This window comes from Salmo salar, chromosome ssa10 (genome assembly GCF_905237065.1).
Source record: "Salmo salar chromosome ssa10, Ssal_v3.1, whole genome shotgun sequence".
Classification (NCBI taxonomy): domain Eukaryota; kingdom Metazoa; phylum Chordata; class Actinopteri; order Salmoniformes; family Salmonidae; genus Salmo; species Salmo salar.
In genome coordinates this window covers 97,172,724-97,185,809 of record NC_059451.1, presented here as the reverse complement: position 1 = coordinate 97,185,809, position 13,086 = coordinate 97,172,724, and the positions used below count along the sequence as shown (strand labels likewise).

Sequence of the window (13,086 nt, the reverse complement as noted above, 5' to 3'; positions counted from 1 at the left end):
GGGAGTAGCGTGAGACTAATCGTTTTGCCAACTGTAGCTTTGCCTATTTAAATGTTTTTTTGGATTGATCTGCCTCTAAACTTGATTTCAGAATACTTCGGAGCATCATTTGTTAATTTATGTGTGTGCTTCTTCCTGTATCTATTTTCCTTCTCCATCATGCCTCCAGCCGGCCTCCCTGGTTTGACCTTCCCCGCCTCCCTACCTCCCAGACGGGGAGCTGCCGTCAGAAGGAGAGCTGCCCCAGTATGAAGCCCCCACAGAGCCCTCCACTCAGCCCAGCACACGTTCCTCTGAGCCCCCCACACCCAGAACTGTGGCCCCAGGCATGTCCTGGCCTAGCTTCAGCTCCAGAGAAGAGTCGGACTAGCTGTAGTCCTCCTCTGATGACTGCATGTACATAGGACTACAATACCCAGCCTCAGGGCTGTGGAAGGCTGAAGAGAGAGGAGCTGTTCAATTTGCGAAGACCCAATGGATTGTCCTGCCTAATGTGAGAATGAGAGACAAGGCTATAGTCTATCGATAACTACAACTGACTGACTAAGGCACTTGGATTTATTGCTATTATATGCTGGCACCCTCTGCTGGAGATTTATCTACATATCCCCTGACTGGGTTGCTCACTTATTCAATCAATCAATCATCAGTCAATTGCATTTCATCTGTGGCTATATAGTGCTTTTTATAAATTAATTTCTCAGTGTGCTTAACAACTTCAAGGGTCGAAACTAAAATAAAACAAAATAAAAACTACCACAGCCTCTCAACACTATGCATCTCCTGTTGAACTGGTGAAGACCCTGGTTGGTGCGAGATCCCGTAGCTTGGTTGTGTTGACTGGATGGATGGTCAACTTTTATAGTACAGTTATGCATTAACAATGTAGTAGGACTCACAGTAACTAACATTGTTTGTGGTACTCATAAAGGGTCAAATGTCACATGGTGTTACAGTTACAGTAGCAGATGTATATGCTGTGCAAACATAGAGATACAGGGTCAGATCTGTAATGTTACAGTTTAGCACATGAGGACAACCAGCTAGCCACAGAAACATGTGGGTAGTGGACACATGGATATGGGGCACGTTTTCCTCCCATCCATATTGCACAATGCTGGTTCTCTTCAATCTGTTCTCATTGGCCATCTCTTTCATTTCATAGGGATAACTGTATTTCTCTGTCATAGAGCACTTATCATGATGGCTGGGTTTACAAGTAATTCATGTTTTGCCATGAACTCAAATGGAAGTATTATTTGAGGAAGATAACGTTTGGATAAAAAATACTCCCTACTGAGTAAGGTCCCAAAGAAAGTTAGTTTTCGGGGTATCTGGACCTTTTCAAAGCACTCAAATATAAGTTTAACGACTTTGTCTACTGTCCCACTCAGGGTCTAGTTTGACAAAATGTTATTAAGGTCATGTTCTACTGCCCATGAGGACAGTCCATATTGGTTTATTTTGATATTATATCTGTCCAGACTCTTTGGCAGAGGGGAGAAGAATGTTCAGATTGAACTTCTCGTCTGACTAGTGTTTTCATGTTTATTAATGTTACACTCTGCTGCCTGAGAGCACAAGACAAACATTTTGGCAGGGAAGAGAAAAATACATTTAAGGATTCATTTTCATTAGTGCATAAAGAGGAAGTGTAGAAATACATCAGTAGTAACTTTATTGGCAGGAAAACAAATGGTGCATGACGAGAACATCCCCACAGCTAGAATATCTAACAATAGAGAATACATCATAAAGTGCTTCTCCTGTGGACTCGAGCAAAGACCCTTCCACTTGGTACCTTGGAACACAAATGTGTAGATTGAAATAAGCATTTGGGATCCTCCTCAAGTTAAAAACATCATTCAAGTCAGTAACTAATTACAGAAGCTGTTCAATTGGCTCTTATGTAGTCACTGAACAAAAAGATCAGCCATTTCCTCCTTGGTTCCATAATTATGTGTTACTGACTGCACCATGTACCATCTACCTCCATGTTTTTCCTGACAAACTGAAATTGTTGATAGTCACAAATGGTTGGTCATAGTATTGGTGTATTTCAATCTATGCGATATGTCAATCAGAAAAGGTATTTTTTGCTCCACGAATTACATTTAAATACATTCATTATATACAGTTATGACTCCATACATATTAACATGTTAACCCTTTGTAGTGCTTATTTAAACAGAATTGTATCAGATCAATGTCCTTACTGGGTTGTTGAGGCAAATCAAATTAAATCACATTTTATTTGTCACATGTGCCTTACCATTAAATGTTTACTTACCAGCCCTTAACCAACAATGCAGTTTTAAGAAAAATAAGAGTTAAGAAATATTCACTAAAATAAACATGTGTAAGTAAAGTTAGACAATCATTTTTGGATGGAGCTCTAGAAGTGACTGATTTACCTGATTTAAATGTCTCTCTTACTGTATTTCTTTGATTCATACTCAACCACTTACTGATAGGATTCCAACTGACTCATAGGATTCCAACTGACTCATAGGATCCCAACTGACTCATAGGATCCCGACTGACTCATAGGATCCCGACTGACTCATAGGATCCCGACTGACTCATAGGATCCCGACTGACTCATAGGATCTCGACTGACTCATAGGATCCCGACTGACTCAGGATCCCATTTTTTTACATTTTAGTCATTTAGCAGACGCTCTTATCCAGAGCGACTTACAGTAGTGAATGCATACATTTCATACAATTTTTTTTCTTCTTCGTACTTGGCCCCCCGTGGGAATCGAACCCACAACCCTGGCGTTGCAAACACCATGCTCTACCAACTGAGCTACGGGGAAGGATCATAGGATCCCAACTGCCTCAAATGCTCTATCCTGTTATGCAGATTCTTTTCTGAATTTGCACCATAGCTATCTGACCGATTCAATTGACACCCAATAATGTTTGTTTGGATAAAGAAGAAAATGACTCCAATTTTTTTTTAAGTGTCCCAATTCATTGTATGTTTAGAAATGTGTAAGTTGCATGACAGATGTCTCGACTGTACAGATGATGTTAGAGAGAAGACTGTCATTGTCTCTCTGTCTCTGTCTGTTTGTCTGCCCCCCTCCCACCCGCCCAGTAACTAGTATTATTAATTGACTGACTGGTGAAACGCCTATCTGAAGGATCTGTGCATATGTATTGTGGTTGTCGTGTCATTTCATTTCAGAACTTGTCAAGGGTTTCATGTGACCATGTATGTAGAGAGAGAGAGATTTATTTAAAAGCAGCATATTTCGACTTTAAACTAATATAATCATGTTTAACTATGAAACGTGCTACTTTGGATGGTACCTCTGTCTTTTGTCCATATCCCCAGCAGTCATCAGGCTGGTGGCATTATTAAACAACATAGAAACCAAAGATTATCACTCATCATCCCCATAAAACCCAGAAGATAAGCCTTACTCTCCAAAGTCACATCCAAAAACAGTGTTGTGCCTCGTTTTGTTTCAGATACCTAGCTGACTAGAGAATGAAGAGTAGTATTACTCTTATACAAAGGGGGAAATCCTGTTCATCACTAGATAACTGGAGAATGATACTCAGTCTCAGGATGAATCTGCTCACGGCTGGGTTTTATTCACTAGGAACCATCAGAAGCAAACAGGCTGAAACAGGGAGGGACTACCTGAAAATGTCCAATAAAAAGTGATTTTCTTTTCCGTTGGAAAACATTTTGCTATGGTTTGCACTAATGAATAAAGCCCTGGTCTGTTGCGTTTCAGTTACAACACACTGTTACACTTTTCACGTCACTATATCCGTTTGGTTTTTGGTTTGTGACAGTGATTACTGATTTGTTGTTCCATTCTGTTGGAGACTTATGTTTCGTGTTTATCATTTATTAATGATGACACCACCTTTTTGTTTCTAATGAAATATATTCTGTACATTGAAAGTAATATAAAGTGTTTCTGATTCAATGATGTGTCAAGGGTTTTTCTCAAAATTCAGTATTTGTTTCCCATCATAATCTATGTAAAGTGTAGTTATTGTTTTATTTCACATGATTGTGCCTGGGATTCAGTTCACTTATCCTACCACCAGATGTCAATCTTTCCATACAATATAATTGGCCTGGGTTATAGATGACCAACTGTTGTTTGAAGTCTACACCTTTACAGTATGTGTGGGCAGGTTTGTGCAAACTCTCCCTAAAGGCTCTCTCATTAAACTGGAGACAAACATGAGATGAATGCTTAGTTCATACAACTCTTATTAAAAACAGGATTTTCCTCTGTTTTATATTTCCACAGAGGTTGGAATAACACTGAAATTGTAAAAATGATATTGTAGGAGCTCACATTTCAGTTTTGGTCAGATGGGGTTTTGGCCTGCCTGGAGACATCACCGGTAATTCGTTAGACCAATAAGAAGTTACAAACCTCTCTGCCAATAAAATACAGTTTTCAGTGTTCCTCTCTCCATTTACATCACTCTCAGACAGTCCTTGCAAAATTCTTGCTTGAGAAATTGCTCTTTGCAAACAAGTCATGTTTCTTTTTGACCATTTTAACTGAAAACAATCACATTCAAAAATATATATGATTGTTACATACACCTCTTGGTGGGAACGCAACACCCTGTTACATCTCAACTCACCGTGGAGTGAAAAAAGTTTGTGATCGTAGGTGCGGGGAAAGACAGAGGCAGAGAAAAATACCATTTACAGGGAATTTATTATTCCTTAACACGGTAAAGTGGGGAAAAGGGGCTGGACGGAACCAAAGCAAAGAAAGTAAAAATGAAAGGGTCCCCTCTCCTACCTTACCACTTCTTACCTAACATTTAGTACCACCTGGCGCGCTAACCGAAATGCATGGGGTGGTCCACCCAGGTCTTACCTAGTGTACATAGGCAGATTAAATACTACAGGTTATGTATGCCCGCAGGCCTCTTGCCTAAACACTCCCAATGTGAGTTCCCCTTCCCCACCTGTGAACAAATTAAAGAATAATTTACGTGAACAATTTCAATAACCAAACACAGTAAGTCCTAATGACATACCTCTGAAGGAGCAGCTACAAAATAATATCAACAAAACTTTCACTAACCAACATAGGACATAAAAAGAAGCTCTCCTTCCGGTTGAACACTGGCTTTTCTCAAGCTGGACAAGGAGTTGGTAATTGACGAGACAGCTGTTTCCCCTGACGAGAGGGAGGGCCAGAGCTCCAATCAGCAATGGGGCCGACCAATCAGCTGCTTTAGGATTCCAGGAAGCCGTTTCCTGAAACACACACACATACAAACCCATAACAACACAGAAACTGGGGAACGTAACAATGATCAAATGTATTTTTTCGTTTTTTTCAGTGTTAGTATGTCTATGCTTTGATCGATATCAGGGCACAAGAGGAAAAACATCAAATATTTGTCAAGGGTTTGAATTTGAAGAAAACATTGATGAAATCATAAAGTCATAGAGAAAGGGTATATTGCCTTTGGGCCGGTCACCCATTCCTCCTTATTAAGGTATTATTTGAACACCCAGGCCCCCCACCTTGCCTTCCTCACCCCTCTTTCCCCATCACATTATGACACAACAGATAGCATCATAACATCTTTGAATCAGGCTGTCCCTAGTCTTCTATTTCCCCCACTCCCTGGCTCCCCTTCACTACCCTCTCATCCCTTTCTGTCCCCCTCTCCCCTTTGTCCTTGTGTCTAACTATTTGTCCCCCTCTCCCTTCTCTCACCCTCTGCCTCTCTCTCCCCTCTACCCAAACACTGATGGCGGGGTACCCTGTTTGCGTAGCCCCAACCCAGCCACACAAGCCTTAATTAAAGGACTTCTCTGTCTCTCACACTCTCTCTCGCTCTCTCTCTCTGTCCTGTGTCTCCATCTCCACTAGGACCTTGTAATCTGTAGATCAGGGTTAGGCAGACCAGGCCTAGCAGACAGCTGGTGTGGAGGAGAGCGGACATCCAATAGCTACCCAGGGAAATGAGAGGTGGCGTGGCAACACACAGAGACACAGACAAAGTGTTGATTCAGTGTGGCCCATGATCTGGAGTTGATGACCTTCATTGAGTCCCCAAGGAAATGAAAGCAAGCCCATAACTCAGATTTAATGACCCGGGGTATGATGGCGGAGCTGGGGTTGGTTGATGGAGGTGGTGTGCTGAGGTGGGGGGGATGATGATGGTGATGATGGTGGTAGGGATGATGGTGGTGGTTGGTGGTAGTGTGATGATGGTGGTGGTAATGATTGTGGTGGTGGCAGTGTGATGATGGTGATGATGGTGGTGGTAATGATGTTGGTAGTGATGATGGTGGTGGTAATGATTGTGGTGGTGGTAGTGTGATGATGGTGGTGGTAATGATGGTGGTAGTGATGATGGTGGTGGTAATGATTGTGGTGGTAGTGTGAGGATGCAGATACTATAAAAAGTTGGCAGGTTGACAGGATAAATAGCTAAGGGGAAAGGGCTTCCTCGCTCCTGGACTCTCCTTTGTGTTACATTACCACCGTCCATGGCTGTTGGATGCACCTCATGTGTGATGCAGCTGGCTGATGTCCCATTTCCTTTCAAATAATTGGAAAAATGCATTATTGAGTCATGAGACTCTAGTAGTTCCATCTCATGATTGCAAAATAATATACATACAGTAAATACCAACAAATGATCTCAAAATTCTCTTTTCTGTTCTCACACATTAAGATAGTAATGTATTCATCCCCCAGAGGCTAAATGTGATTGCACCACCCAAAACATACATCAACAATAAATACACAATAAAGACACAGACACTAAAAGCAGCACATCATCTATGAATATAAAAGTGTTCATGTTAAAAAGAGTCAAGGCATAAGGTAAGAAGTATCTGCCGTTTGCGCTCACACACACTCTTCTTCCCACTCACTTACACTCTCAAAAACAGCCCACAGTCTTCTACTGGGCTGCTCATCCATAGCTCCAGTGAACTGGACATAAGACTGTGTTTTCTCATGTAAATGTAGTGATTGTGGAGGGGCAGGAGAGGGGAAGGAGGGTGTGTTGTTAGCGTGGCTCTGATGGGCTTCGCTGAGGGCTTGGCGAGCTGGACCCTTATCAGATGAAGAGCAGGCCTCTGAGGGGGGGGACTAGGAGACTGGGAGAGGGGAGAATAGAACAGCTGGCAGAGTCACGCGTTTAACCCCAAAACACACAGAGCTCAGACGCACTGAGCACGGTGGGAAAGCCCAACGCTAAGAAGTCCACAAACACACACAGTCTCGTGTTATTATCAGCCACCGGACAGCGAGGCTAAGCACACACACACACACACACCACAATCCCAAAATAACAAACTCAATCACACACATTAGAGTAGACACAATCATACACTGACACACACCAGCATCAAGCTCAGCCACCAACCAGCATGCCTCAGTACACACACACATGATTACACACATCAGACGCGTTAATCACATTCATACATACTGTATACACACACACGCACACTCACATTCAAAACACACACAGGAACACAGACAGATTTGTTTTTTAAATCAAGCAGTCTATTTGTTTCCAGTCTAAGTGCCAGGGTCTCACAGAGCAGATCAGTAGCCAGACCACTGTTCTATTTGTTTAGGAGTTATTATGGAAAACACCCAAACAGCTAAAAGTGGTGTTATCAGCATTCCCCCATTTTCACAGACTGGGATTGTAGAAAACAAGCCTGAATTGCCACTGTTCTTGTTTAAAGATCTGTGCCTTGCTCCAGTCTAATCCAGAGTGTTAAGTCTCTGTGTGTATGTATGGGTCCAGTTAGCTGTGTTTGCTCTGGTCTATCTGAGAGTTCCAGGCCGCTGACAGGACCTTCATACAGTATCTCCCTATGGCAGCTTCTCCTGGCTTAATTGGGTTTTAGGTCTGGGCTAAAAATAGCATCCTGGCCAGAGTCATTGGTTTTATGTGTGTGTGTGTTAGTGTAAAATAACAAAGCTCCACAAGCTATAGGTGGGTCTCTGTACCAATAGGTTTGGGTTCTGCTACAGTTCTACTCTATTTTGTGCAGTGTGGATGGCCCCAGACTACCTACTGAAGGAAGAAGAGGGCTACTGTTCTGTGTCAATGACAGTACAACTGCTACCTCCCTTCATTATTCACATGTCCTCTACACATTGCAGGTGTCAATCCTCATCATCAATAAAGTCTTGGTCATTTGTTTTAAAAGTATTTAATACATACCATTCAAATACACTAATTAATTTATATACCATATTTCCTGTTTGAGAAAATGTAATTCCTAAAACCCAAATGTTAGTGCAGCACAAAAACCACATACCGATAGATAATCATGATCCTCTCATATATTTGGATGTATGCTTAACTCAGGGAGGCGGCCTCTTCAAAGGGGGGGACACTCTTGACCCAAATTGCTACAGACCTACAGTGAGGGGAAAAAGTATTTGATCCCCTGCTGATTTTGTACCTTTGCCCACTGACAAAGAAATGATCAGTCTATAATTTTAATGGTAGGTTTATTTGAACAGTGAGAGACAGAATAACAACAAAAAATCCAGAAAAACGCAAACATACCCTCGTAAAACTGACCACCCTACCGATCCTCGACTTCGGCGATGTAATTTACAAAATAGCCTCCAATACCCTACTCAATCAATTGGATGCAGTCTATCACAGTGCCATCCGTTTTGTCACCAAACCCCCATATACTACCCACCACTGCGACCTGTACGCTCTCATTGGCTGGCCCTCGCTTCATACTCGTCGCTAAACCCACTGGCTCCAGGTCATCTACAAGACCCTGCTAGGTAAAGTTCCCCCTTATCTCAGCTCGCTGGTCACCATAGCAACATCCACCTGTAGCACACGCTCCAGCAGGTATATCTCTCTGGTCACCCCCAAAGCCAATTCCTCCTTCGGCCGCCTCTCCTTCCAGTTTTCTGCTGCCAATGACTGGAACGAACTACAAAAATCTCCAAAACTGGAAACACATCTCCCTCACTAGCTTTAAGCACCAGCTGTCAGAGCAGCTCACAGATTACTGCACCTGTACATAGCCCATTTATAATTTAGCCCAAACTACTACCTCTTCCCCTACTGTATTTATTTATTTATTTATTTTGCTCCTTTGCACCCCATTATTTCTATTTCTACTTTGCACTTTCTTCCACTGCAAATCTACCATTCCAGTGTTTTACTTGCTATATTGTATGTACTTCACCACCATGGCCTTTTTTTGCCTTTACCTCCCTTATCTCACTTCATTTGCTCACATTGTATATAGACTTATTTTTCTACTGTATTATTTACTGTATGTTTGTTTTACTCCATGTGTAACTCTGTGTTGTTGTATGTGTCAAACTGCTTTGCTTTATCTTGGCCAGGTCGCAATTGTAAATGAGAACTTGTTCTCAACTTGCCTACCTGGTTAAATAAAGGTGAAATAAATTAAATAAATAAATAAAATTGCAGCTGAAACAGCAACAATTCCCAGCTTAAGAATAGCCCAGGTCCCTGCCTCTTGCCCTCCCCAATCAGACCAGGCCTAAACATACACCAGCATGCTAATAGCTAATCCCCAGGGCAGGCCACTTTTGTCCCCACACAACCCACCGCCAATGTCTCTTTTTGGGCACTGGGTGACAACCACCAGCCTGGATGAGCCTGCTTTAGCCAGCAGGTTGGCAAATCCTAAAGGCTTGTTTCTCCTGGGCTGCAAACAGTGGATTGCTAGGCCCTGATGGATTTCTGAAGGGCGTAAGATTGGCATTTGTCTTAGTTTTCCCTTCCATCCGGGATGTGCAAGGAGAGGTATGTTAGCTGTCTCTGGGTAGTGAGAGTGTGGCGTGTGGTGTCTGTCTTACAGCGGGTGGTCTGTGTGAGAGACAAAGCCCCCCGGCTGGCCTGATAGACTGCAGTAGGGAGGGAATGCACTCACCACTGTCACTCTTTGTGTTAGGGAGGGGATTGGTGTCAAATGGGGCTGAGAAGACTTTTGATTTTGGGGAGAGAGATTTTAGGGACAGTCCTGGGAGATGTGTGGCTGTTTGTGTGTCCCTAAGGAATAGTGAATTCCTCATTGCAAGGTGGAGATCTGGGGGAGAGGCAGAGGATCGAAGAGGGGAAGTCAGCATTGATTGGTTGTGTCTGGACATTCCACAGTACAAGGTGCAGAGAGGAGGCCACGGCTTGAGACCGAAGAGGTCACCTCTGGGGAATAAAATACTCCATTTATTGGGTTATGGGCTTACATAGAAAAGAAAATAAGAGAAAATAAAGGATAGATGGATTGGTTGACAGAGAGACAGATAATTATATATATATAATAAGTTCTTGTTAGAGATCTTGTCTGAAAAGAGGAAAGGGCTTCTTGCGTGTGTGTGAGTGGTAATGTAGTTTCAATAACATTGTTTCAATCAGTAAGGTTGGTCTGATTGGATAGCTCAGTTTACTTCATTCAGTAAGCATAATATACATGTGACTGCCAAAATGAAGGAAACACCCACTGTGTCTTAATAGGGCGTTGGGCCACCACAAGCCGCCAGAACAGCTTCAATTTGCCTTGGCATAGATTATACAAGTGTCTGGAACTGGAACCATTCTTCCACGAGAAATTCCATAATTTGGTGTTTTGTTGATGGTGGTGGAAAACGCTTTCTCAGGCGCCACTCCAGAATCTCCCATAAGTGTTCAATTAGGTTGAGATCTGGTGACTGAGGCACGCACGCACGCGCACACACACGCACACACACACACACACACACACACACACACACACACACACACACACACACACACACACACACACACACACACACACACACACACACACACACACACACACACACACACACACACACACACACACACACACACACACTTTAAACCCCTATGCTCCTTTGAGACCCCTCCTTCAAAGTCACAGAGATCTCTTCTTCTAGCTCTTCTAAAATAATGGGCAACTGGACATTTTTAAACATGACCCTAAACATGATGGGATTTAAATCACTTCATTAACTCAGGAACTAGACCTGTGTGGAAGCACCCGCTTTCAATATACTTTGTATCACACATTTACTCAAGTGTTTCCTTTATTTGGGCAGTTGCCTGTAGTTCACATTGCTTCCTCTTCTATGGGCACAGCTAGCCTCACAAAGCTGAGCATTTACATTAAAACGTTAGGAATGTATATCTGATGTTGACAACGTTCTCATCAACAGCACAGTGTCATGTCATTCCTCCTCCTTTACTATCAATTAGCCACATGAGGAATGTCATTCCTATTACCCTACGGCCAATGAGCATAGCTGAATAATGCAACTTTACCATGCTTGCTAAATAATCTACCTGTGCAATCACCTTTCTGTCTTCTCACCAATGGGAATACATATTGTAATGTACCTGCCATCATAGCATCTGGCTCCGAGGATCATCCCTCAGAGATGAGACCCCTCCCCAATCTATTTTAATAAATGTTCATGCTTGCATTTTGTCTCTGTTGTTCATTCAGTTAAGCCTGCCCTCGATTGAACTGTGTTGTGTTGGTGGGAGATGATGATTATTATAAACTCTTGTAATCCCAACCCTGGTTCTATCCTGTCCGTGATGAAAGATGATGGCCTGGTTCCAACACACACCCTCATCTGTCTCTACACCCTGGGGATGAGCTGGGACACACATAGCACCCACTGTTCACACACATACACCATCCAGTCTTGTAAGGGGCTAGCCTCAGCATTCTGCTCTTGGCCATCAGTTCATCTTCAGTGTAGTTTGGAAGTTTCCAGAGTTCTAGTTGTATGTACTCTGGTCAAGCTGTGCATTTTTGTATTTTAAGCATCATCAATATTTCTGTAAATCTAGAAGGTTCTTATGGACAGAAATAGAAGGGGAATATTTTAGAATGAAACCATCTTTTCAATGTTAACATTCCAGCTCTCATGACTCTGAACATTTGTTGAAAATCACAGTAGTCTGTTGCAGATTTCTCTTACAAAAGAGAAACAATGTGGGCATGCTCTCTATCAGACATATTTATCTTAAGATAGTAGCCTGCAGGTGAAAGCCCAGACTAAGATCGGTCAGAGCCATTGTCTGACCTCCTCCAACACCTCGTCAGGCTGGATCCCATCTTCACCACTCCTTAAATACTACTCCCTCACCCACACACTCTCTTGTTCACAATGCACTCCCTCACCCACACACTCCCTTGTTCACAATGCACTCCCTCACCCACAAACTCCGTTGTTCACAATGCACTCCCTCACCCACACATGCCCTTGTTCACAATACACTCCCTCACCCACACACTCCCTTGTTCACAATACACTCCCTCACCCACACACTCCCTTGTTCACAATACACTCCCTCACCCACACACACAGCACGTACCCCCTTTTCCACCCCCCTCAAATCCGAACATGTACTTCAACCCCCCATCACATATACCCTAGTTCAACTCCCTGAACCTCCCATACATGCACCCTCTCCATCCATCCCTCACCCCCTCCCTTCCGCCTGCAAGGCAGCACAACGCCTCGCACGTTCCTCTGAGGCATCGCCTCCCCCCACCCATATCCCAACATGTAGCTACCCCCTCTCTACAGCCTAAACATACCCCTTCTCCCCATCCTCACCCCCACTGACCCGCCCACCCCCATGGCAGCCCCACGCCTCGCACGTTCCTCTCAAACAGGGAGCATGACACTGCTCCCCCCACCCACCCCAACCCCCCCGCATCCTTATATCCCTCCATCTCCCCAGGCCCATCCATCATATTAACCCCCAGTCTACACCTCAGCCCCATAATAGCAGCCAGAGAAGAAAAGAAAAGGCAAGGAGGAGAAGAATAAGACCGCTACCATGCAAAACAGTGCTGGCCTTAGGACCAGGCCTTTGTTTCACGGCCTGCCTTTCCTCGCCTGGCCTCTCCCCAAACACACCCTCTCCTGTTGGGGGACAACGGGCTGGGGACGGGGGTATTGAGAAAGGGATGTGTTGCTCTTTAAAGCAGGCCGCTCGACCCCCTCTATAGCCCCCTGTTCACCAGCAACCTCTCTGTGTTGGGCTGTCAAAGGGGGGTACCCCAGCCCGGCCCTC

The 13,086-nt window shown here is 43.6% G+C and overlaps 1 protein-coding gene across 1 annotated transcript in view; it reads left to right on the top strand.

Annotated features, from left to right (window-relative positions):
* LOC106561314 (low-density lipoprotein receptor class A domain-containing protein 3) overlaps positions 1–370 on the top strand; it is a 141,429-nt gene extending 141,059 nt beyond the window's left edge. The window contains exon 6 of the mRNA XM_045688748.1: positions 213–370. Within this exon, the coding sequence (XP_045544704.1) occupies positions 213–370 (158 nt within the window). The remainder of the gene's footprint in view (positions 1–212) is intronic.
* The last annotated feature ends 12,716 nt before the right edge of the window (positions 371–13,086 follow it).